Below are 27,156 nucleotides of genomic sequence, written 5' to 3'. Positions count from 1 at the left end.
ATTTAAATGATAATCACAACTATACTAAAGCTGAATGTGAAACGTGAAACAAAGCACTGCCAAACCACAAATAATGGTTCAAATGGTAGGGAAGTGATGCATGATGATTTGCATAAGAGACTTGTTGGAATATTTTGATATAATTTTTTTATAGAGGGCAGCACTGGATAAGAATAGCTAATCTTGTGAGTGAAGCTGAGAATTATAGTTTCTATCAGGATAACATTTATGAAACGTTATGAAAAATCAATAAAAAATATACAAAACAAAATTATGATCTTCAAAACAAATATAATGTAGAATTAAGACCTATCAATTTGTAGAATAAATCAGGCATGATTTATGCAGGCATGAATGTTTGAGAAAGGTTAATAATATATGAAATAAATCAAAAACTAGCAGTGAAAATAACTGAAACATTTTTACCTTTTGTGATGTTTCTATACTGGTTTCTTTTTGACCAAAATTATGACTTTCAACCACAAACAAAAAATTATGGTCTACCAAATAAAAAAATTATTATGTAGAATTAACAACTAAAAACTTGGGCACTAAATCAATGAAGAAGCATGTGAATGTACAAAAACATTTATCAAGTACAAACAAATCAAAATGCAGCAGTGAAGCAAATGTTCAATTTTTTTAAAAAGACCTTTTTGTACTTGTTTTTTTCTGACCAAAATCATCAGTATAAACTACCATACATAATGTAAGTCAGTGCCAATTGTGACTATTTTAACACAGTAAACACATATCTTCTTAAAATGGTGCATAAACCACCAGTAAAATGTATATTTTATAGCTTTATGACATACAGAAAAATATAATTTAACATCAATTCATCCTTCTTTATCAAGAACGTATTCTCTTAGAACAGAGAAAAGTGTCTTTTACATGTAATTATCCACTGATAAAAATGTTATAATTATTCTTTAGTGAACATTTTTACATAAATTCACTTGAAGCATAAATCTAAAACAGAAGTACACTCTACACAATTACCAACCACCAAAGAAATGTAAGACCACAAAAAATTGTATCCCACCAGTGATCTCATGAGTGATGAGTGACCACATTCCACCTCACTTGAAGGACTGCTGGTCAGCATGGAGTCAACATTGAGATTCTGGTAAAGGTCAGAAGTCATCAATTTTCTCAAACGATGTAGTACCCACATTCTTTGGGAGGATTCTGTTAAGATTACATAAATTTACAAGTTTACAAACAAGAAATAAACATATTTCTCAGTATAAAATATTGAATATTGAATTACATCTTATTTTTGTCTAGATGCTAACAGTGAGTGTTGAAATTATCAAATACTCTAACTAGTTATTACTGGAAAAAAATAAAGTTACAACAAAGACATGTGAAGGTGTTAATTACATACAAAAAAATGTGTGTAAAAACATAGACCAAGAGTATGTGGATACCCATTCTAATTAGTGGGTTCAGCTATTTCAGCCAACCCAATGCTAACTGGTGCATAAAATCAAGTATACAGTCATGCAATCTCCAAAGACAAACACTGGCAGTAGAACAGATCGTACTAACGAGTTCAGTGACTTTTAATGTAGCATTGTCACAGGATGCCACCTTTCCAACAAGTAAGTTCATCAAATTTCTGCCCTGCAACAGCTGCCACAGTCAACTGTAAGTGCTGTTATTGTGAAGTGGAAATGTCTAGGAGCAACAAAAGCTCAGCTACAAAGCAGTAGGCAACACAAGCTCACAGAATGTACATGTAGCATATAGTACATAAGAATTATCTGCCACAGTTGCAACACTCCCTTCTGACTTCCAAACTGCCTCTGGAAACAACATTAGCACAACAACTGTTCATTAAGAGCTTCAAGAAATGGGTTTCCATGGCCAAGCAGCAGCACACAAGCCTAAGATCACCATGCACAATGCCAAGCATTGGCTGGAGTGGTGTAAAGCACACCACCATTGGACTCTGGAACAGTGAAAATGCATTCTCTGGAGTTATGAATCATGCTTCACTATCTAGCAACCTGATGGACAAATCTTGGTTTGGCAGATGCAAGGAGTATGCTACCTGCCTGAATACATAGGGCCAACTGTAAAGTTTTGTGAAGGAGGAATAATGGTCTGGGACTGTTTTTCATGGTTTGGGCTTGACTCTTTAGTTCTAGTGAAGGGAAATCTTAATGCTGCAGCATACAATGACATTCTAGAGAATTGCATGTCTCCAGCTTTGTGGCAACAGTTTGGGGAAAGCCCTTTTTAGTGTCAGCATAACAATGCCCCCGTGCACAAAGTGAGGTCCATAAAGACATGGTTTGCCGAGGTTGGTGTGGAAGAACTTGAGTGGCCTGCACAGAGCCTTGACTTCAACCCCAAACACCTTTGGAATTAATTGGAACACTGACTTTGAGCCAGGCCTTCTCGCACAACATCAGTACCCAACCTCATTAATGCTCTTGTGGCTGAATAGGAGAGAATCCCCACAGCCATATTCCAAAATCTATTGTAATACACACACACACACACACACACACACACGCATGCACACAAAATTTGGAAAAAAAAAAAAATTCTTTTTCTTAAAATTTAATTGTTTTGAAAAGTGATAAGTACAGACAATATTGAAATGTTCTGTTACAAAACTTACCTAAGTAGCTAAGCTGTGCACAAGCAGCCAAAGCTGCAGCAAGTCTAGAAACAATTTTACAGCTTGTACTGGTTTCTAGTTGAGCATCCAAAAGACACATCACAAGCTGGATTGATGGTTGTGACAAAACTGAACGGTCTGATAAAAGTTCTTTGTCTGAATTTGGAGGCATGATGGGATAAACAGTGAACCTCCAACCCCAGCCATTGACAGACCCATCACTACAAAACTTCCAGCGAAGTTCAGACCCAGGTACATGCATTTCTGTGGACCAGTCTGACCACTCACGACCTAATCAGAAATATCATCATAATCAAAATCAATAACAGAGAAAAACACAAATTATTCATCAGCAAAATAAGAAGCGTAATTATCTCAAAACTGTCTTTTACTATTGTGTAGCACTTTGAATTATTTCATTCAGCATGACAATCACTACAAATGATATAAAATTATATAATTCAAAATAAAATCTTGAGGAAAAACTACTTTTAAACAAAGTTCCATTTAACATAAAACATATATATTCTTTAGCATAATCACAGATGGGATTTCTTTAATTAATCTGTGCAAAATAAACTATTCAAAACTAAACATTAATTAACACACTAAAAACTAAATTGCTTCACACAAATTTAAAACTGAGGCTGTATAACATGTTATTTACATAAAAATACACTTTATTTTGTGAGAATGGGTATTTTCATACACCACAATTAAAAGGTAAGAAAATCAATATATGTTCTTATTGAACATTCTATTGTTTTATATGAATATTTAGTTTTAATAATGTGATTACTGCTACAAGTGCAACTTTGTTCAAGTCGTCTTCTTTTTATCATAATGACAATTCATGGATATGTATGGTATTTTTAGTTTTTCACTCACAACAATAAACTTATATGTCAGGTCACCTCTAAAGTAATATCTGATTTTTAGGTTCAGAAAAAGAGAAAGGGTTTCAAACACTTTTAATGTTATTTAATCAAACATGTATGCTCCATTATTATTAATTACTTCCTGTCAATGATTCACAAATTTTTGAATGCCATTTCTATAAAATTCTTGGGGTTTGGAGGAAAAGAATGTACAGAGGGTAGTTTTCACATCTTCAGGTGTTCCAAGCTCTGTTCCATCAAGATGGTTCTGCAAACTTTGGAATAAATGATAATCAGATGGGGCAAGGTCTGGAGAATAAGGAGGATGTGGAAGTGTTTCTCAATCTGCCTCTTTACAGATATAATCCTTGCTGCATGGGGCAGTGCATTATCCTGATGTAACACAACACCTTTACAATTGATCAAAGCAGATCTCTTTTCTTTCAGTACAACATTCGAGCACTCTAACTCTTGATAATAGAAATCAGATGTAATTGTTACATTAAATGGCAGCAACTCAAATGGATCACACCAACAATACCTCATCAAATGCTTAACATGACTTTTCTAGGGCGGAGGTTCATTTTCTTCTGTGCTTTAACCAGTTTACCTGCACTGAGCCATTGTTTGCAGTACTTAACACTTTTAAAAAAGTGAGTTACATTGATTGATTGATTGATTTACTGTTTTATGGCACAAAGCAGCTAGGCTATCTGCGCCAAACGTCTAGTAAAAAGGTAAAAAAAAAATTAAATGTAGTAAAATACATAAAAGGAAATGAAGGTAAAACAAAACATCATTGAAAAACAGAAAAAGCATAAAACCAATGTTAACACCTAGTCAACAATGTTAAGAAAGAAAGCAGAATAAAAGAAGTTGTAAAGGACTTTCTCTAGCAAAATGGTAATGATCATAACCCACCAGGAAGACTAACAGGTAAGTACAAGAACCACTGCCAGTCACCTGAAGTTGGCCTTTCCAGTCCTGGTTCTGGGTTATGTGTCATAACAGCTATTATCAAAATGTAAAAGAATAGAAGTTTTAAAAGACACATAGCAAAATCGTAATAATGAGTAGTCAAATGTCCAGTAAAAAGATAAAGTCAAGTAAATGGAGTAAAATTTGTAAAAGTAAACGAAGGTATAAACAAAACAGCAATTAAAAACAGATATTTGCATAAAAGCAATGCTGATATCCAGTCTACAAAGTTGTAAAGGATTTTCTGTAGCACAATGGTAATGATCATAACCTGCCAGGAAGACTAACAGGTAAGTATAAGAACCACCGTCAGTCACCTGAAGTTGGTCTTTCCAGTCCTGGTTCCGGGTTATGTGTCATTATGGCCAGTACTAAAAGGTAAAGTAATAAAAGTGTTAAATGACATGCAGCAAAAGTGTAGTAACAACTCGTCAGGACAACTAATGGTTAGTTCAAACGGATAGTTCAAACAGCAGCGTTAGTCACCTGAAGTTGACCTTTCCAGTCCTAGTGTCAAGTTATATAATGTTCTGGCCATTTTACAATGTCAAATGGAACTAGAGAGAATGAAACTGTAAAAAAAGGAACCACAATTAAAAAGGTGAAATGAATAAATATTCAACACTTAAATGAGATTAAAAAGATTAATGGCCATTAAAAAACTAAAAACTTTATCAAGGTGGACAGTGTCACCATCATCAATAACATTGTCCAATGTTACAGATAAACCCTGGTAAAAAACATGGTTAAAATAGTGCCGTCGTTGAGAATCGTAACAATGGCAAGAAAGTAAAATGTGGCTTATAGTGATTTGAATGTCACACAAACTACACATTGGTGCATTAGTTCCAGATAAAAGAAAACAATGAGTTAAAAAACTGTGACCAATGCGTAGTCTAGTTAGAACAACTTCCTCCTTCCGAACCTTACAGAAGCTAGATGGCCAAAGCCCAATATAGGATTTTATTTGGAAAAGCTTGTTGTCGTGTTGCTCACTCCAAGTGGACTGCCAGCTGGCATGGAGCCATGCCTTGAATATAAGACCCTAGTCCATGTACGGAATAGGCACAGTGGTGATAGTGCTTGAGCAGATAGATTTAGCTGCCGTGTCTGCAAGCTCGTTCCCACTTATACCAATATGGCCTGGTATCCAGAAAAACTGGATAGAAGTAGCAGTTAATGAGAAATTGGCCAGTCGGTTTTGAATATCAGCGAGAACAGGGTGTGAGCAAACGTGTAGCGATTCCAGGGCCAGTATAGAACTAAGCGAGTCAGTATAAATAGTGCAGTTGGAGTACTGCTCAGCTTCAATATGATCCAGGGCAAGAGATATGGCATACAGTTCGGCAGTGAACACAGAAGCTGTTGAGGGGGATTCTGCGTGCAACCACCGAACCGCAGCAAACCATAGCAGAGCCCACTGAGATACTTGATTTGAAACCATCTGTACAAATGGGAATGGAATAATTGTTTGAAAGATGTTCATTAAATAAAAGACAGTACTTCCAATCTGGAGTATCTGCCTTTTTCAGATGACTGAAAGAAAGGTCACATTTGGGGGCTGTAATAAGCCATGGTGAGATGGGCTGACCTGTGGAATCTGCAACGTAATCCAAGGTCAGACCCAATTCATTCAATTGCGCCTGGATGCGAAGGCCAAAGGGACCAATGGCAGATCGTCTCTTCTGAAAAAGTACGGCCCACCGAGGAAGGAAAACACATCCCCAGGTGGGATGCTTTGTTAAGGAACGAAGTTTCAAAGAATGTTGTAAAGATAGTTGCAAACGGCGAAGGTGCAGAGAAGGTTCATGAGATTCAACGTATAAGCTTTGAATTGGAGAGGTGCGGAAAGCCCCAGTGCAGAGTCGAAGTCCTTGGTGACGAATGGGGTCCAGCATCTTTAAGGCCAAGGGTCTGGCAGAGCCATAGACCATTGATCCATAGTCGAGTTTTGATCGAATAAGAGCACGATTTACCTTTAACATTGAACATCGATCTGCTCCCCAACTGGTAGAAGAGAGGACATGGAGGATGTTCGGTGCTCTTGTGCATTTGACCCGAAGTTGCTTTGAGTGTGGTATAAAGGTCAGCTTACAGTCAAAGATAAGCCTCAAGAACTTGGTCTCAGGGACCACTGGCAGCAAAACTTCACTGATATGAAGTTCAGGATCAGGGTGAATACCCCGTTGGCGGCAAAAGTGCATGCATACAATTTTAGAGAGAGAAATTAAAGACGTTCGCCGTAGTCCACTTCAGTACACGATTGAGGGCAGTTTGTAGTTGCTGCTCAATATATCTCATGTTCGACGACTGACACTAGATGTGAAAGTCGTCAACATACAGCCCATTCTCAATAGTAAGAGGGAGTTGTTCAGTGATGGCATTTATCTTTATATTGAAAAGTGTGACACTCAAAACCCAGCCCTGAAGGACCTCAAGTTCCTGTACAAAAGAACGGGAAAGTGTTGAATCCACACGAACTTGGAATCTTCTGTCCATTAAAATGTTTTTTTATAAACATGGGTAAATGGCCACGTAACCCATATGTATGGAGGTCTCACAAAAGCCATACCTCCATGTTGTGTCGTAAGCCTTCTCAATGTCAAAGAATATTGATACAAGATGTTGGCGTTTGAGAAAGGCTTCTCTGATTGATGTTTCAAGACAAATTAGGTGGTCTGTGGTGGAGTGCTGTAGTCGGAACTAACACTGGGTGGGCGAGAGGAGGTTGTTTGATTCGAGGAACCAAACAAGACAAGCATTAACCATCCTTTCTAAGGTTTTACAGAGACAGCTTATCAAAGCAATTGGACGGTAGTTTGAAGGAATCTTGGAATCTCTCCCTGGCTTACAGAAAGGTCAAATAATAGCCTGGCACCAGGCATCAGGAAAAACATTCTCCTGCCAGATCCAGTAAAAAAAAAATCAGAAGAATAGTAAAAGAAATTGAAGATAGATGGTGCAGCATTTCATAGGGTACATTGTCAAGTCCAACCTATGTACTACCAGATTGACGAAGGGCCAGTTTGAGTTCCACACGAGTAAAGGGACGATTATAGTCATAGACATAATCAACTCAAAAGGAAAGAGGTATTCGCTCTGCCCGAGTCTTGATGGCTGAAAAAGTGGAGATAGAAGCAGAAGTGCTAGATACTCAACAAGAGCTTTCGCCTAGGGTGTTGACGATGCTCCAGGTATCAGTTATTTCCTGGCCATCACAGAGCAAGATTGAGAGGGGGATGGAATTATATTGTCTACTGACCTTTCAAACCTTGTCCCATATGACCTTGGAACTGGTGGTGGAAGATATGCTTGTTGTGAACTTAATCCAAGATTCCTTGTGGCTCTGACGTCTTAGCCACCTAGCATGTGCACAGGCATGTTGGAAAGAGATGCGGTTTGAAAGTGTGGAATATCTACGAAAAGTATCCCAGGCCCGTTTTTGAGCCTTCCGTGCTAAGTGGCAAGCAGGATTCCACCATGGACGAAAATATCGTGGAAAACGTGTCGAGGTTTTAGGAATACACTGAGCAGCTGCTTGAATAATACAGCCAGTTACTGCTGCCACTAAGTCATCTATTGATGGCTGATTTACGATGGCAGGATCAAGTTCTGCGAGAGCAGTGAAAGTGGACCAGTCTGCCTGATCCAGCTTCCACCGGGGCACGCGGGTAGGGTGGCATTGACCATGGCCAGTCTCTCTCAAAAGGACAGGAAAATGATCACTGCCTAGTGGATTACTGTCAACCCTCCATGAAAAATGAGAGAATAATGAAGGGGAGCAAACTGAGAGATCAATAGCAGTAAAGGACTGACTAGGTGCACGAAAATAAGTGGAAAAACCAGTATTGAAAAGAGAAAAATTGTGATCAGAGAGCATATGCTCCACAGAGCAACCCCTCCCATCAATAACAGCACTTCCCCAGAGGGGATGATGTCCATTAAAGTCCCCCAGGATTTGAAATGGAGACGGCAACTGTTCAACAAGAGCATCAAGGTCTGATCGATCATGTCTCTCCAGGGTACAGGTAGAGAGAACAAACAGTGATGGTGTGACCCAAGGAAACACGAATGGCTATGGCCTCGAAGGGTGTGTTGAGTGACAAAGACAGGGTGGGCACATGCTGATCAACCAATAGTGCCACCCCTCCATGTACTCGTCCATGACACAGCCTGTCATTTCTGCACAGAGAAAACTGCCGAATGGTGACTGTGTCAGCAGGTTTGAGAAATGTTTCTTGTAAGGAAAGACAAACAGGATGGTAGGAAGCAATCAGTGTTTTGATATCATCCAGATTATAACGTAAACCTCGACAGTTCCATTGTATCAAGGTGGCCATTTTTAATGACAGGTAGGTGAAGTGGTTGGAGAACCATTCTGTTTACGACCACATCTTTTTTCCTTACTGTCCTTAGTTAGAGGAAATCTATCAACCTCCATGGATCCTGCCCTGGGTCAAGTGGGCAGGTCTTTGTTATTGGAAGGGGATTCCAGTGACTGAGGACATGAACAAATGATTGTTTTGCCTCTTGGGGTGGGAGAAAAAGATATATCAGAAGAAATGCCTGTATTTGATACTGAAGGATGTGAATCTTGAGGTTTGTTGGAATGTATGGGAGGAACAGATATTGGTGAGGAAGTCGATTCATCAACCTTTTTAACCATGGAGGTCAAAAGGCTTTTCATTTGTTTTGAAAACGATTCTCTTGGAGGCACAGAGAGATCTGTCTGCACTCCCACTGTAGTTGTGAAATTGCTGCTTATCTGTTCAGTCTGTTTGTTTGAAGTTAAGCACAAAGCTACACAATGCGCTCTCTATGCTCTTTCCACACGAGTATCGAAAACCAGTTTGTTTTTTTCGGTGTAAGTCCAGAGGCACACCACTGTGCCACTAGGAGGTTTATCTGTTCAGATCACAATGTTATACAGTATGTAATTTGATGAAAGACACGACATTCTGTTAGTTATGGGTACTATATAATTACATATAAAAGAGAACTAATAACAAAGTATGAAAGAGAGGATGTGACAGGTAAGTGTAGCAGAAGGTGTTTTTAGCTCTGTAACCAAACAGACAATGTCTGAGCAATGACGATATTATAGTGAGTAATTTATGTTTAATTTCATACATTTTGAAGGGATGGTTGAAAAAACTTAGAAGATGCATGAAGAAAATGGGTTACTGTGTAACACAAAAGGAAGTTCAGTTGTTTTTATTTAAATATTTACTTATAGAATTATGAACTTAAAACTTCTATAATATTAAAATATGGATTATTATTTAAGTGTTTATGTGATATTAATTGGTACAAAATAAACAGAAGGCAGTTTAATAAAAATTTGAATGCAAAACACTAAAACTTTGTCACGCATGGTAAAGTATACCCAAAACAAAAGGGTTACTCTTCTGAATGAGTGAATCAAGTTATATAAATTATTTCTTAGTACTTCAAGCTGCTTGTTTGCCAAATAATTAATAAAAAAATTAGTCACATCAATATCACATATTCTTCAAATCCAATATACAGGTTCACTGTATGAGTAAAAGAACAAATAAAATATTTTCCAAAACACTCCACCTCTATATGAAGCTTTGTCTTGTTTTTTTGAACATGATTATTAATGATGGTTGGAACTCTCCAAAACTAGTATACTTCAGTGATGAATGGGGAACTGAATAACATAAGAGGATTCATATTTATTTTTAAACCAAGCTCATCACATACTGAACTGATGATAATGACAAGACTGAATGGTCTGGATAAACGTTCTTTGTCTGAATTTGGAGGCATAATGTGATAAAAAGTGAACATCCAACCCCAGCCATTGATAAAACTATCCATCTGGCTAGAAATCCATTAAAAGTAAACAGGACAGAGCTAATAAGGCAAGTAAAAAGATATGAAAAGATAAAAATTGTAATGTTGTTTGACTTGTTTGCACAATTCATTTTACTTAAAAAGCTTTCAACTCTTTGAATTGTAATACATATTGCAGTGCCAGCTAATCATTCAAATATTTTATTGTGAAATACACGCATCATTTTTTTGTAGTTTATTTTTAAAACAAAAGTATTGTATTGATCAGAGCTATAGACTCATAGAAACATATAATACACTAGTTTTAAAACATGAATGAATTTTGTGAAGGAAATTAAGAGGTACCCTTTCTTATTACAGTATTACATTTCTATAATATAAATAAAAAATGTTTATAGCTTATTACCTGACTTCACAGCCACAACTTTGCCACTCCCATCCATAATTGTCAAAGGGTCATGTCTCCTTTCTGTAGAACACTGACGGTCAAATTCAACACGCAGACTTTCTGCTCCTTAAAGTGAAAATTATAACAGAAGGAAAGAATAATATATTTCAATAAGTACAAGCAATGTCAAATAACATAATAAAAATATTTTAAGAGCATTTTATTGTATCTTGTTTCATTTAATAATTTTGAGAGCTCATCCTACTTTAGACAGACTATTTCAAAACATCCAAATGTGCACAAGAGATCACAATAAGAAATGTTTACATTTTAAGTAACTTTAATAATTTTCTGGCACTTAGCCAAATGTCATTAATTTTATAGAATTATGGCATGCTAACCTGGTATCTTAACATGCCCAGTGAGAGTTGTATCATCAGTGTATGGATGGTTTGATTCCTGAACTACAGGGAGAGGAACAGACAACCTTGATTCTGTATCTGAGGCCACATCTTCTAGTTCTGTCACACACAATTCTAGAAGCATCTCACTTACCTAGTATACATGTAACATGTTAGAGCCATTTTAACACGCATATTTTCATGCAAGTAAGGTTAAGAAACTACAGTTTATTCTGATGCTCATACTATTCTTCAAACATTTTCAATTTGAAAATTACTCAAATCACAAATTAGGAAATAAAAAATGATGCAAATAAATTATCTACTGTTACATGTATCCAATCTTCAGTAGGCATGTACGAAAATACAGTAAATTTAAATTTCATCACTAAATACTTTAAATGCTGTTTGCTAATTCTGTAGTACAGAAAGAATGTGTTACAATATATATATATAGATCATACATGAATACTAAGCTTTAGACAATACCTGTGGATTAGCTTTCCCTAAAGCTGTCAAAACAGATGTGATTGTTTCCTTTGCTTTGTCTCCTACTCGTCCAGAGACTGCAAGTTTCAACAGATCAACCAAGGCCCTAGCATCATCAGAAGACAGTTTAGATGTAAAACTATCTATGTTTCTTTGGTTGGACTCCAATGTATTACCCTAAAATAATAACAATTATCATTTTTTTTTCTGTGACAGTTTTATGAATTTATTAACTTAATTATCTATATAAGCACAAGATCTGCAAGAATAAACAATTACATTCAATATAGTAGCCTTTAAAAGAATCTGTCTTAAGGAACTTGTATATTTTAATAAGATAAAAACCATTATGATAAACATGAAGGAATCTAAAACTATTTTAAAGGTTAGTCGCATACAAATCCAGTGAGAGGAGAATTGTTGGGTGCTGGCCCCTAAAACTTATTTCACAGTGTCTGAAACCCAACTTACATAAACTATAATACAATATACTGGAATTATGTTTTAACTATTTTAAGCAGTAGCTGGTCCTTGGGGCTCAAGCCAAGAATCTTTGTGTTATCTAAGCAATAACTCTGAAGGTAGGTTGTTTTAAACAAATTATTTTATATCATTATGTCAACAAGATACAACGGGATTTTAGGTATATCAACATGGAGACAACACAAGTGTCAGGTTAATCAACACTTACAAGCAAATAAATAAAACAGAAGAAACAACTATTCACTACCAAAGTTTTTCTTCTTAATAAAAGCATTTTTCAGACTTATTTCCCTTATTAGAGTGTAATACAAGTACATCAACTTCTGAAATGGTAATATATATTTTATATTGTAAGTATAGTTGTGAATAAATACATTTCTAATATTCTAAATTCAAAACCAATGAGCTTTTCATTTGCATTCTTGAAACAGTAACATTTTAATTTTGGTGTACATCATTTTAAGTTCTATATCAAATTATCATGAAAATAAATAGTCTCAAAAATAATATTTTAAATAAGTTATTGAAGCAGATGCTGTACAAATTAAGAATTTATTTACTGGAATGGATAGCTGATTGTGCAGTTTTGCACTTTACAACAAATAGACAGTTCTGCACAGTTAAGGATAATTTAGATTTATGGTAACTAGGATGTTAGAGCAGCTTTAAATTAAATTTTATATTTAAAACATAATTGTTATTCATGCACAAGATGTATTTATTTACCACAAGATCTATCAAGATACTTCAATCAAATAAAAGTTTCACACTTCTTCTAGTTACTCACTTGAAATCTATTTATTTAGTATGAACTCACAGAAGTTTTTAAGAATAATCTTGCCAGAGGACATTGTAAGGGAGAACTGTAGAAAGTTTTATTTTTATGAATATTAAAATTTTCAAAGAAACTTTAAATAAATGACACTGTAGTAAATAACCAAGTAAAGACTTTCATGTTACATAAAGAATGCATACTTTAATTTTCCTTTTTTTGTCAATTTTGGATAGAATATTTAACTATCTAGTTTTATTACTTTGTTATTATACAGATTATTTGGCATTGTTAGCTTAGCAGGTGGAATTAGAACTAACTAACATTTCCTAAGCATTTTTAGATTTATGGCAAAAAGCATCACTAACAATGAGGGTACCCAACTGATGAAAAATGCTAATTTTTATTTTTGCTTTCAACTGATTTTTTTTAAAAGTTCTTTTTCTATTATTAAAAACAGTATCTTTAATTAACAGGTTTATGTTGTATCTAAGTTGATTACTTGCTTTAATTTCAAATTCATACTATGATTTGTTTCAAGCAATCAGTAGGGTCAGCCCATTAAGCTGAGGCAATAGAGCATTTATAAAAGATCTCAGGTTCAAAACCAAGATAAGAGTACATGCAAAAACAGTTTACCACAGAAAAACTGACATCCAACCAGTAGTTGCCTTTTCACCCTGAAATAAGACCACTAACAGGCTGTCTTTGTGAAAGAGGAATAATGTGGTATTTTCAGTTGTAAAAAGGCCTCTGACAATAATTATTATAGAGTTAATCCTTGAACTAATATAGCAATCAGTGTGAAAAGTTTTGGGTTCAAATCCAAGCAAAAGAAATATGAAAAGGGGTTTATTTCTGTTAGTAACAGCCTGCTGTTGACCTTAATTATGTCAGTAGTATTTAAAGCTCTGACCCACCTCAAAATTTTCATCTGAAATACTGATATCACAAATGTTTGCATTGAAAACACTTCAAAATGCAAGAATATCTACAATTAATGACTGGCTGTATATATAACATTTTATCCACAAACGCAAAATAAAACATACAATATTAGACCAATTCCCCCTGTTTTCAGAAAGCATGAAAAAAACACTGAGTGTCATAATGCCCTTTTCTAGGCCTGCAAAAGTAATACTATAACTGAACAGCTTGCAAGTGGATAAGTTGAAAGATTTGGCAATGCCTTTGAGCAAACATCTCACAAGCATGTGTAAATGAATGCAATGTGGACATTTAAGAATGTGACAAGGTAGAGTAGGGAAAGAGGCCTGAAGTTGACTGTAATTATAAAATAATTATGAATTTTACATCTTAATTATTAATCAAGAAACATCACCTTATAATGAAGCCAATAAAGTAATTAATTTTTAAAAGCAATATACTTTTCTACCAAATGTCTGATATGGAGCACATCTAGATAGTACTAAATTATTCCAAAACTTTGTCAACATCTTCCACATGCAAATGCAATACACTAATACTACATAACAAAAAGCCAATCTGTAAACTACAGTGCTAAAATAAATATATCAGCAAACTTCTTTTTTCCTTTCTGTTGGTTCATCAAAATTGATAGTGCATTACATGAAAAATTAATGATCACATAGAAATACATTTTCACAGAATTGTTAATTTATTATGAAATGCATCACCAGCATAAAATACCCATCTCTTCTGAGATATCTAATGCACATTGCATTGTTTTATTTACATCTTAAAAGATGAAAACAAATATGAATGTTACAATACCAGGTTCAAGTTGCATAACATGTAAGACGACTCACATTAACGGACAGTCAAAAGTTTTTCAGAAAATAAATGATTATATTTCATTTAGTGTTGGTATCAAAGACACAAAATGTAGAATCCACAAAACCTTTGAAACAATTCTGTGGAAAGGTCAGATATTTTAAATGCTTACTGTCAATACACTCTTAATTTTACACAGTAAAAATTGGAAATGTATTTAAGCAACTTCACAGTAGACTAGTTTACAGTTACCTGATCTGTGGGGTTAAAAGTTGCTGCCAGTACACTGGCTGCTACAGATGATACTTTAGATGATAAACTGCTTGAACTAGACAAGGAAGGTAATGAAAATGCTTCTCTTGCTGCTGGATCTTCTTCTTCTGTTAAGCTTGTCACTGGTAAACTCTGCATTTGTAATACATTAACTATACTTGTATATAAAGATCATTGGTAATTACCTATAAGCAAATTCCCTAAACATTATTACTATACTTAGATTTACACTTCAAAGATGATATGTGGGCACACAAATAATCATAATGAGATCATGTGACAGAAATAATATTTATGAGAATCACACAGAAAATGACTTTTCAATTACACATTCAAAATTTTGAAAAGTTTAACAACTATTGTAGAACCTATTTTGTTAATCTACTTCATGTATTACAGATATTGCAAAGTAACATTTAAAATCACATAAAAAAAAGAAATAAGCAAGGACTTTAGAAGTTCAGTAAAACTCAAGCTTTGATACATTTTCAAGTTGTATCTTCTGTAATAATACAAACTTACATAAGGTTATTCAAAACTCACAACATAAGGTTTACAGAGATGTCTGAGTATATTGGTTGCTTGGTTTGGTGTTTTATGGCACAAAGCAACTAGGCTATCTGTGTCAAACATCCGTTAAAAAGTTAAAATGAAAGTAATATTAGTAAAATTCATAAAAGGACATTAAGGTAAAATTAAACAAAGTTTAATTTTTGAATTAAAAAAATATAAAGAGCATTAAATCCAATTTTTACATCTCGTCTACAGAGGTAAGAGAAAAACTACAGTAATACAAGTTGTAGAGGACTTTCTGTAGCATAATTGTAATTATCATAACTCGCCAAGAAGACTAACAGGTAACTTCAGAAACCACTATTAGTCACCTGAAGTTGGCCTTTTCAGTCCTGGTTTCAAGTTATTTAACGTTATGGCCATTTTCAAAAACTAAAGTATTAAAAGTTTCAAAAGATTTGTAGCAAAATTTTAATAATAACTCGCCAGGATGACAAACAGATAGTCACAGATATAAGAAAACAACGAGTTAAAAATTGTGACCAATGTGTAGTCTAGTTAGAAGTTCCTCTTTCCAAACCTTATAGAAGTAGAAGAGCTCACACAGTCACCTGATTTTGAACCATCTGTATAAATAGGAATGGAAGGATGGTTCAAAAGATGTTCAGCAAATAGCAGACAGTATTTCTAATCAGGAGTGTCTGCTTTTCTCAGATGACTGAAAGATAGGTCACATCTGGGGGACTGTAGGAAGCCATGGTGGGATGGGCTGACCAGTGGATACGGCAATGTTATTCAAAGACAGACCCTATTCATCCAACTGCACCTGGATACAAAGGCCAAAAGGAGCATTGGCAGATTGTCTGTTCTGAAAAAAGCATTGTCCACTGTGGAAGGAAAACATGATCCCAGGTGGGATGCTTTGGTAAAGAATGAAGTTTTGAAGCATATATGAAAGACAGTTGCAAATGGCAGAGGTGCAGAGAAGGTTCATGAGACTGTGTATAAGCACTGAACTGGGAAAGTGCAGAAATCCCCGGTGCAGAGCTGAAGTCCCTGACGATGAATGGGGTCCAGCATCTTTAAGGCTGAGGTCCTGGCAGAGCCACAGACCAGTTATCCATATTCAAGTTTCAATCGAATAAGAGCACAATATATCTTTAGTATAAAACATTGATACTCTCCCCAAGTGGTGGGAGAGAGGACATGGAGGATGTTCAGTGCTCTTCTACATTTGACGCGTAGCTGCTTGATGTGTGGTATAAAGGTCAGCTTACAGTAAAAAATAATCCTCAAGAACTTTGCCTCAATGACCACAGGTAGCATGACTTCACCAATACAGAGTTCAGGATCAGGCTGAATACCCCATTGATGGCAAAAGTGCATGAAAACAAATTTAGAGAAAGAAAGAGAGAAGTTAAAGCCATTTGCTGTGGTCCACTTCTATAATCAATTGAGGACAGTCTGTAGCTGCTGTTCAACATACCATGACGCGAGATGTAAAAGTCATCGACATAGAGCCTGTTGGCAACAGTAAGGGGAAGTTGCTCAGTGATGGCATTAATCTTTATACTGAACAGTGTGACACTCAAATCACTGTTCTGAAGGACTCCCAAGTTGCTGTAGAAAAGAACAGGAAAATGTTGAACCCACACGAGTTTGGAATCGCCTCCCCATTAAAAATTTTTTAATAAAAATGGGCAAATGGCCATGTAACCCACATATATGGAGGTCTCGCAAAATGCCATTCTTCCATGTTGTATCGTAAGCTTTCTCAATGTCAAAGAATATTAATAAACGATGTTATCGTTTGGGAGAAGCTTCTCAGATTGAATCAGGTGGTCCATGGTAGAGTGTTGCCATTGGAAACCACACTAGGTGGATGAAAGGAGGTTGTTTGATTAAAGAAACCAAACAAGATGAACGTTAATCATCCTCTTTGAGGTTTACAGAGACAGTTTGTCTAAGCAACTGGACGACAGTTTGAAGGAATCTTGGGATCCATCCCAGGCTCAGAGAAAGGTATAACAATAGCCTAGCACCAGGCATCAGGAAAAACATTCTCCTGCCAGATCCAGTAAAAAAAAAAATCAGAAGAATAGTAAGAGAAATTGAAGATAGATGGTGCAGCATTTCATAGTGTACATTATCAAGTCCAACCTATGTACTGCCAGATTGACGAAGGGCCAGTTTGAGTTCCACACGAGTAAAGGGACGATTATAGTCATAGACATAATCAACTCAAAAGGAAAGAGGTATTCGCTCTGCCCGAGTCTTGATGGCTAAAAAAGTGGAGATAGAAGTAGAAGTGCTAGATACTCAACAAGAGCTTTCGCCTAGGGTGTTGACGATGCTCCAGGTATCAGTTATTTCCTGGCCATCATAGAGCAAGATCGAGAGGGGGATGGAATTATATTGTCTACTGACCTTTCGAACCTTGTCCCATATGACTTTGGAACTGGTGATAGAAGGTATGCTGTTTTTGCGAACTTAATCCAAGAGTCCTCTGGTTTTGACGTCTTACCCACCAAGCATGCGTATGGGCCTGTTGGAAAGCAATGCAGTGCAAGAGTGTGGGATACCTATGGAAAGTATCCCAGGCCTGTTTTTGAGCCTTCCTTGCCATGTGGCAGGCAGGATTCCACCATGGACAAGGGTATTGTGGAAAGCATGTTGAGGTTTTAGAAATACACTGAGCAGCTACCTAAGTAATACAGTTGGTTACTGCTGCCACACAGTCGTCTATTGATGGATCACAGACATTGGCATGACCAAGTTCTCCAAAAGCAGTGAAAGAGGGCCAATGTGCTTGATCCAGCTTCCACCAGAGCTTGCAGGTCGGGTGGCATTGACCACAGCCAATCTCTCTCAAAATTATAGAAAAATGATCACTACCTCGTGGATTATTGTCAACCCTCCATGAAAAATGGGAGAATAGTGAAGGGGAGCAAACTGTGAGATCAATAGCAGTGAAGAACTGACTAGGTGCATGAAAATAAGTAGAAGAACCAGTACTGAAAAGAGAAGGTTGTGATCAGAAAGCATCCACTCTACAGAGCAACCCCTCCTATCAATATCAGCACTTCTCCAAAGAGAATGATGTCCATTAAAGTCCCCCAGGATTACAAAGGGAGACAGCAACTGTTCAATGAGAGTATCAAGGTCTGATTGATCATTATCTCTCCAGGTGACAGGTGGAGAGAACAATCAGTGATGATATGACTCAAGGAAACACTGATGGCTACGGCATTCAAGGATGTGTCGACTGGCAAAGACAGGGTGGGCACATGCTCACTAACCAACAGTGCCACCCCTCCATGCACTCATCCATCACACAGCCTGTCATTTCTGTACAAAAAATCTCTAAAAGGTGACTGTATCGGCAGGTTTAAGAAATGTTTCCTATGAGGAAAGATATACAGGATGGTAGGAAGCAATCAGTGTTTTGATATCATCCAGATTAGAACATAAACCTTGACAGTTCCATTGTATCAAAGTGACCATTTTTATTTGTGTAGGTGAATTGGGTGAAGAACCCCTCTGTTTATGACCATGTCTTTTTTCCTTTATTCTCATATTTTCTTTATACAGATTTTGAAGATTACTACTCACAATTTTCAAGATGTTGTCATTTACCTATAGACTGTTTTTTAACTACTTTATTTAAGTTTCTATTTGGAGAATCCATAATAATAATAATAATAATAATAAAAGAATATTTTGGTACTCACTGAGGACCCCAGAGGAAGTAAACTGAAAAAAAACAGAACCTTCCCTGGGAGGTCCCCTCACCATGTTTAGAAATCCACACTTAGGGGCTGAGTATATGGTCAAAAACATAAAAGGTCCCTCATGAAAACTATAAGAAAAAGACAAATGGAATTTCTAGGACACATCTGTAGGAAGAATGGGATAGAGAAAGAGATGCTATGTGGAAAAATAAAATGGAGGAAAAGCAGAGGGTGTCAAAGAACTAAATATATCGACAGCCTCAATAACTATGTCACCAAGAACTCAATGAGCAACATCGAGTTGATAAGGAGGATTGACAACAGAGAAGTCTGGCATGCCATGGTCGTCGATGTCTGCCGCAGATTTGACACACGAAGAAGAAGATATGGTAAAAAATAATTTTGAATATTAAAATAGCAAGTCATGACAAACATAGCAAACATAAAGTTATGGTAAAACAGATGTAACATGACTACATGTTGACAGTGTTTCCTGTTTTATAGGTAGTGTGATGCCACAAGAATAAAAGTAGTTAGTAAATCTGCATGATTCCACTACACCTAGTGCAGTGCAAATAAAAATAAGATAATTGTGCTTGGTTGGAAAATTCAACAGCTCAAAAGAAAATAATAAATATGTCTGCCTATACTTCCTTATCAAAATAAACTTTCCAAATACTTAAAAAAAAAAAGAAATCCAGTCTTTAGGTTAAAAGAAAATCATACTTTTATGCTGTGTCGACTCTCAGTGTGCACAGGAGCCGATGAAGATGGAGCCACTGTTACAATACCACTTGTGGTTGAGGTCAAAGATGTTGTTTTCATAGCTGGACTAGGACTTCGATCATGTGCATTGGACTGGACATGCACTGTAGTGATTTCTGTGTGAGGTAGTAAAGCTGAAACAATGGATTCTCTAGAAATAAAAAAAAAAATCTCATGATCTATTTCAAATACTGGTTAAAAAAAGAATCTAGTGTTACTTCTATTTTATGTTTTGTTATTTTTGTTTCAAGAAAAACAAGTTCTTTTTAAGACAATCATGATATATGCACTGGACTCTCCTGAAAACTTTATTCTGTGATTTCGATCACAAACCCCATTATTTGTAACTATCACAGCTATTCAAAACCATAAAAAATGATTTACAAGATCTGTTAAAAAAATACGCGGACTGTTTGAATTGCGCGGCTCCAGTTGGTTCCAGGGGAATCTGCTTAGTGTCGCTAGGTTCGCACAGATCAGCTGATTACGACGCCATTTCCCGATTGCAGATATCTTCATTTGTGTATTAGCTACGCGGTTTTAAGTGAAGTGCGATTTTTTCCGTTTGGTGGATTTCAGAATGAATGACCTGAAGGAGCAACGACTTGCTGTGAAATTTTGTGTTAAACTTGGAAAATCTGCGACTGAAACTTTTGCTATGCTTAACACGGCTTACGGTGATGTTGCTATGAAACGTACGACATGTTTCAAGTGGCATGAACGTTTAAGGATGGTCGACAGTCCATTGAAGATGATGAGCGTCCTGGACGTCCTTCCACGTCAACTGACGACCCACACGTCGACAAAATCAACACCCTGGTGCAGGCAAATCGACGTCTGACTGTCAGAGAGCTTGCTGAAGAGTGTGGGATATCAGTTGGATCTTGTTACGAGATTTTGACCGAAAAATTGAAGATGCATCGCGTTGCTGCGAAATTAAGCTCTCAGAACCCATGAGTTTTTGGCCAAACACTCGATCACTGTTCTTCCCCACCCCCCCTACTCACCTGACCTTGCTCCTTGCGATTTTTCTTGTTCCCCAAACTCAAAAGACCCTTGAAAGGAAGAAGATTTGAGACGATTCCCGAGATTAAGGCAAATGCGACGAAGGAGCTGGAGGACATTACAATAGAAGTGTACCAGGACTGTTTCAACAAGTGGAAACACCGTTGGGAGAAGTGTACCAGGACTGTTTCAACAAGTGGAAACACCGTTGGGAGAAGTGTACCAGGACTGTTTCAACAAGTGGAAACACCGTTGGGAGAAGTGTACCAGGACTGTTTCAACAAGTGGAAACACCGTTGGGAGAAGTGTACCAGGACTGTTTCAACAAGTGGATACACCGTTGGGAGAAGTGTACCAGGACTGTTTCAACAAGTGGATACACCGTTGGGAGAAGTGTACCAGGACTGTTTCAACAAGTGGAAACACTGTTGGGAGAAGTGTACCAGGACTGTTTCAACAAGTGGAAACACTGTTGGGATATGTGTGTGCATTGGAGAGGAGAGTACTTTGAAGGAGTCCCAGACCTGTAACTTCTAAATAAAGTACATTTTGTTTTATGACGTCAGTCCGCGTATTTTTTGAACAGCCCTCATATTTGAATAAAGATTATTCAGCTGCATCTTCTGATAATGTAAATAACTGTTTAGATTAATTGGCTTTTAACAAAAGGAAAACACTACACTTTCTAATTTATAGCATGCTTCTGAAATATTCAAAATAAATTTCAGTTTCCAATTTTATGCTTTACAGATGAAAGCCTAAAAATAGAAATATGTTTTTTGCATCATGAACATCCATTTTTATTTAGAAACCACAAATATATAAAATGTTATATAGGTTTTAAGTTTACAAAAATATTAGGCTGTCATTACTGAGTCCATATTAGTATTATTTCTTTATTATAATCACAAAAATATGTAATTATGTTTAATAATTCAGATATGATAATATACAAAATATTAATATTCCATCAAAGGAAGGAAGTAAACTATGACAGACAGATATACAAAACAAAACAAAAACCACTACCACAAACAAGATGAAATCAAAATAGCATAACTGTTCTGTTACAACCTAACTTGTAAGAATATTAATACTGTTGACAAAGCAGAACAGTAAACAATAAATGTGACAGCTAGTTACATTATTACCTGGCATAAAGAATCTGCAATGCTTGTAGAACGTGTTGCAAAGCTTGATGTCTTGCACTGTTTGATTCTATAGAAAGCAACACTTTTGACAGAGAAGGACGAGGTAGCTTCTCAGCTCCATTAACCCTCACAGCTGTAGATTTATTTCTTCCAATAGAAACGGAACCATTTGATCCAGCTACAGTTTGGGATGTTTCTTTGGGAGATAAATACTCATTACAAACTACCTTCATTTAGTATTTTTTTTATTAAGACTAATGTTTTCATTTTAACTTTTATATCCAAATTCAAGGCACACACTTATGATTCCCAATGAGTGGCTGATGAAAAGCTGCTCTCTCAAGACACTTAGTTTTTAAAACATAATAATTTTAAATATGGGTGATTATAAATAAAATACTATACCACTGCCAATAAGTGTGCCATTTTTATTGATAAATGTTCATCAAAAAACTAAGAAAAGATTAGAATGAAGTTGTAGATTATAATTCAAACTTTAATATTACATTCAAGTTAATTTCTTAATTTAAAAGTAATTATTAAAAGCGCACACCTTAATAGAGATTTTAGTGAGTTACATGGTATATTGAATGCAGCACTGTTTGAAATCAGATGTTTGTCATATCAAAATACTAAGTCTATAGTTTTGTACAATTTAGGAACTCAAATCACAAACTACAATAGCAAAGTAGAAAGATATAAGCTTCTTATTTTATGAGATATGGCTTATGTACTGAATCAGACACAATGGCCCCATTCATGTCTTTCTATTTTTGAAAACAGTCCCTTATATACACTTACTTCAATATATGGAATGTGAATAACCAACTGACAGCTTAGAATGTCCCCAGAGTAGTTTTCCCAACTATTTTAATCTTTGAAAATACAACAATGTCCTTTCAAACCAAGACTGCAAGAAGGTATGTTATGTCTTTAGTCTGCTCAAAGTTTCATATTTTTTTTAAACTTAAATACATCTTATTTACTAAGCTTAATAAATGATAGTGGAATTTTATGATACCAATGTAGTTATTTATGAATTTTTGGTTAGTCAACTCCATATATGTAACACCTAAAAAGAAAATTTTGTTCGACATCTTCCATGTGCAAAATTTTAAAAGGCTTAGCACTCTATGTCCAGCAGTAACTAAATTCAAAGGTCATAGTTAGAAGAGAACTTTTTGTTTTACGTATTTATTTATTTATTGTTCTGTATTTTACAATAAGTTTAATAATTTATTTCTAAACAGTAATAACCTATATACATATATAATGTATAAAAATTTATATGTGACTGTATATTACAAAATACCAGTCCACTAAAACACAGGGAAGACAAAAGATCCATTTTTTATTACTGAACACATAACATGAGTGCACAAGCAACTCTTCAATGGAAGTTATGTAATGTTAGCTAGGTAAGACTGGAAGATCAATATAATAAAAATAATAAATGTATATATAAATATGTAGCTTTATGAGACTTAAGCTATTTAGATTACACTTTTGTATTTTTGTGTTATATGTTGTCATTCCAGCACAAAAAAAGCATAATTTATATTTATTTCCTAATTTTTTTTATGATGATTACAAGGTTGTTCAAGTGACAGACCCCACACAGGTAGCATATAGAAAATAACTACGTCATACTGAAAACAAACATATGAAATGTATTTAGGAGGTTTTAGAGATTATGCAAATAATATTTAAGATTTTTGGGATGAAGAATAGTTTGTTTTTTAATGATAAGATGAAATAACCTTGCACTGAGACTATTAATGAAACAGTCTCGATATTTTCAAACAAATCTTTAATAAAAACATTTCATTAAAAAATCTGATATTTTGTGTACAAAAAAGTAATATTTACTAAATGTTTACTTAATTTTGTGAAGATATACATGTATCAAATGTTATAGTGCAAATGTGTAAACAAACTTGTGTACATCATAAAAAAACAACTGCTTAAGGGTTAAAGTGGCTTTGTCAATTACCCAACACAATCATACACAGAAGTTAAGCACTGGCATCACAAATGTAACCTTGAGCTTAGCACATGTCTAAACCTATTCTTTCTGTTATTTTTATTAAAGGTTTATATTCCTTTATTAAAATGGCTTTTATTATAAGTTGTTTACTATTTTTGTTTTATTTAAATATATCTAGACAGAACAGGTTCAGAAAACACTCTGGATGAATCTGTATTGTGATGATGCACACAGTTGTAGAACTCATAGAGCAGTGATTTGTAAATACTCCTCTTCATCGAGGTTTTTCAAATTTAGATATATAAAACACAAGCTTATGCAAAATCACACTCATAATGGGTTTTAACTGCTGCTACAAAAGCTTCAGACAATTTCCCCTTTATGATAAAAAGTTTTTATAAAGCAGTAAAACATTTACTGTTCAATCTTTAAAACTATACAGAACTTTAATAAAGGTTCTGATAAAGCAAGAAAAATACTATACATTTTTTTGGAAATAAACAGCTAACAACTTTTGTATTTTATTCGAAACAAATATTTTTGAAACACAGAAATCATATTGCCATAAAGTCTTTCTAATATGTGGCTCACACATACAATGGTTTCAATTTTTAGTTGTGTTTTAGTTTTTATTTGCCAAAGACTAAAGAACAATATGAAACAACAATTCGTGTAAATTTTTAAGGCACAAATATATGAATAGTCAGTATATTTAACATGGTTCTCTCTAAATACAAATACTACAATGCTACTTATCCTGAAGAAGACTATTTCTTACTCAGACAAGAAGATCCTAATGCATCCTTAGCCACTGGAAACAGTACAGGTTCATGAACTCGTGCTATAGGTACTTCAGAGGTTGTCCAAGCGATACTGTGAGAAGATCCGCAAGCAACTTTAGATACTTTTATTCCTTCTAAGCCATGAACTAGTGCTGGCTTACGATTTACTGCAGTAGTTCCGTTCCCTTGCTGTCCATGATCATTATCACCCCAGGCATATACCTAAACAGCCAAGAATTAAATGAGAAATGTTACCCCTGTCTCATGTAACTTGTGCTCTTTACATTATCTTAAATAAGAATACAAAAACAAAATTATTTTCTAAATGGTTGATAAATATAGTGTGTTAAATCATAAGTAACTTGTAATTTCATGAAAAATAATTGTTTTGTATTTCTAGTAATTATATTAATTTGAAGCATTTAGCAGTATTATTTTTGTTTTGATATTCTTTAAACAGGAAAAGTAATATAATAAATGTTTCATGATTATAATATCTGGAAATCTGTATCTTTCAAAAAGGATATCCTTACCACAATCATAACAAATATCCATCAGAATTTTTATCTCCTCTTACTATCCAACAATACCTAAAAAGCTTTTTCATTTGTTGCCAAATAACAACTATGAATCTTTACAAGTTTTTCATGCAATCCAAAACTAAATTAGTTTATTAAGTATTCAATCATTATCATTAAAACATTTTCATGCAATCCAAAACTAAATTAGTTTATTAAGTATTCAATCATTATCATTAAAACATTTTCATGCAATCCAAAACTAAATTAGTTTATTAAGTATTCAATTATTATCATTAAAAAAAATCAAAAACTATCACTAAATATATAGCTTAATGCTATTTTTTAAAATGTTTTTGTAAAGATATGAGAAGAAATTAGCTCCAATCTTTCAGTAAAAAGAAATGATGTAGAATTTTGCTAATTTAAGATTTTTGTTTTATTGAAATATACCTAAACATCTAAACATAAAATAGATAAAAAAATCACAGTGGATGAATCTGTTACATGATAATGCACACAGTTGTATAACTCAGCTTGATTTGCAAAGTTTCCTCAACAACTTTCTTGATATTTAGATGTGAAAAGTTAATTGCACTTTGTAAGAGAAAAGTTTAAGTTATGTACTGCCCTCAAAACTAGTTCTTCTATTAGCAATCATTTTGATGTAATAGATTCCACAGATGACTGAGAAATAGATCACAGATAACATATTGTAATACATTTTCCAAAGACTTTACCATGTGCTAACATTGTCTTTAAAGTTTATACTTAAGAAAATAAAATGTTCTAAAGTTCAAAAATGTGTTGCAAGTAACCTCACACCCACATGGAAGATTTTTTTTTTTTCAATGGTGGTAAAAAATGCATGTCTGAAGACATGCAACTTGATACTAGCCATATGCTCCTGGTGTTTTCGTCACATGGTGCATGAGTGCCTTGTAACAACTAGTGTCAATAATTTCTCCTCATTAAACGCAAAAAGGTAGGGTGCTGTTTAAGTTGTTTTCATGTCCTCATGCGAGAATACTGATCTTCCTTTGCCAATGTTAATCTTTATGTTAAAGATATTTGTATTAGAAATTGGCATAACTGTGGTTTGAGATTTCTTTGTTGTTTCACAGCATAAATACCATTATTCAGAAAGAGCTATGACATATTCCTCCACTCATAGAATGAGGAATTCAATTCACTCTAGTTGGTTGATTGGCATTTATTGGCACAAAGTAACTAGACTATCTGCACCAAATAATCAGTAAAAAATTTAAAGTAAAATTATTATAAAATGTAAAAATAAATCAAGTTAAATTGAAGCAATGTATAAAATCTGGATAAAAGATTAAATAGAATTAAAAAGGCCAATGACTCATAAAAAATTAATAACACATGGAAGTTGGACAGTGCCATCACTGCAAATGACACTGTCTACATGAAAGATAAACCCAAATAAAAAAAAAAAATGATGAAAATGGTCACAATGGCCACACATTAATGGATCAGTCCCAAATAAAAGAAAATGATGAGTTAAAACACTGTGACTAACACAAAGCCGAGTTAGGACAACTTCCTTCTTCTGATCCTTACAGAAACAATACGAAAGAACAATAAAATGTTTGATATGAAAAAGCTTGTTACAATGCTGCTTACTCCAAGTTGATTCCAAATGGTGCTAAGCTGAGCCTTCAACACAGGACTGTAGTCCATGTATGGGATAGACATGGCTGTGATGGCACCAAAGCAGATGGACTCAGCCACAGTGTCATCAATCTGTCCCCTCAAATATCAAAATGGCCAAGTATCCAGAAATATTGGATATGAACAGAAGATAAAGA

The 27,156-nt window shown here is 35.0% G+C and overlaps 1 protein-coding gene across 11 annotated transcripts in view; it reads right to left on the bottom strand.

Annotated features, from left to right (window-relative positions):
* HERC2 (E3 ubiquitin-protein ligase HERC2) overlaps nucleotides 1-27,156 on the bottom strand; it is a 310,355-nt gene that overhangs the window by 54,869 nt on the left and 228,330 nt on the right. For all 11 annotated transcript variants that reach the window (XR_013030890.1, XM_076512164.1, XM_076512152.1 and 8 more), the window contains 9 exons: nucleotides 24,803-25,028; nucleotides 22,038-22,233; nucleotides 19,843-20,032; nucleotides 14,852-15,004; nucleotides 11,590-11,766; nucleotides 11,101-11,254; nucleotides 10,718-10,825; nucleotides 2,636-2,926; nucleotides 1,046-1,191 (listed from right to left, as the gene is read on the bottom strand). Coding sequence is in view for 10 of the 11 variants with exons in the window: in XM_076512164.1 (XP_076368279.1) it covers nucleotides 1,046-1,191; nucleotides 2,636-2,926; nucleotides 10,718-10,825; nucleotides 11,101-11,254; nucleotides 11,590-11,766; nucleotides 14,852-15,004; nucleotides 19,843-20,032; nucleotides 22,038-22,233; nucleotides 24,803-25,028 (1,641 nt within the window). In the remaining variant the exon portion in view is untranslated. The remainder of the gene's footprint in view (nucleotides 1-1,045; nucleotides 1,192-2,635; nucleotides 2,927-10,717; nucleotides 10,826-11,100; nucleotides 11,255-11,589; nucleotides 11,767-14,851; nucleotides 15,005-19,842; nucleotides 20,033-22,037; nucleotides 22,234-24,802; nucleotides 25,029-27,156) is intronic.

This window comes from Tachypleus tridentatus, chromosome 1, assembly GCF_004210375.1.
Source record: "Tachypleus tridentatus isolate NWPU-2018 chromosome 1, ASM421037v1, whole genome shotgun sequence".
In the NCBI taxonomy this organism is placed as follows: domain Eukaryota; kingdom Metazoa; phylum Arthropoda; class Merostomata; order Xiphosura; family Limulidae; genus Tachypleus; species Tachypleus tridentatus.
The sequence above is the reverse complement of the archived record's forward strand: the minus strand, read 5'-3'. Positions and strand labels throughout refer to the sequence as shown.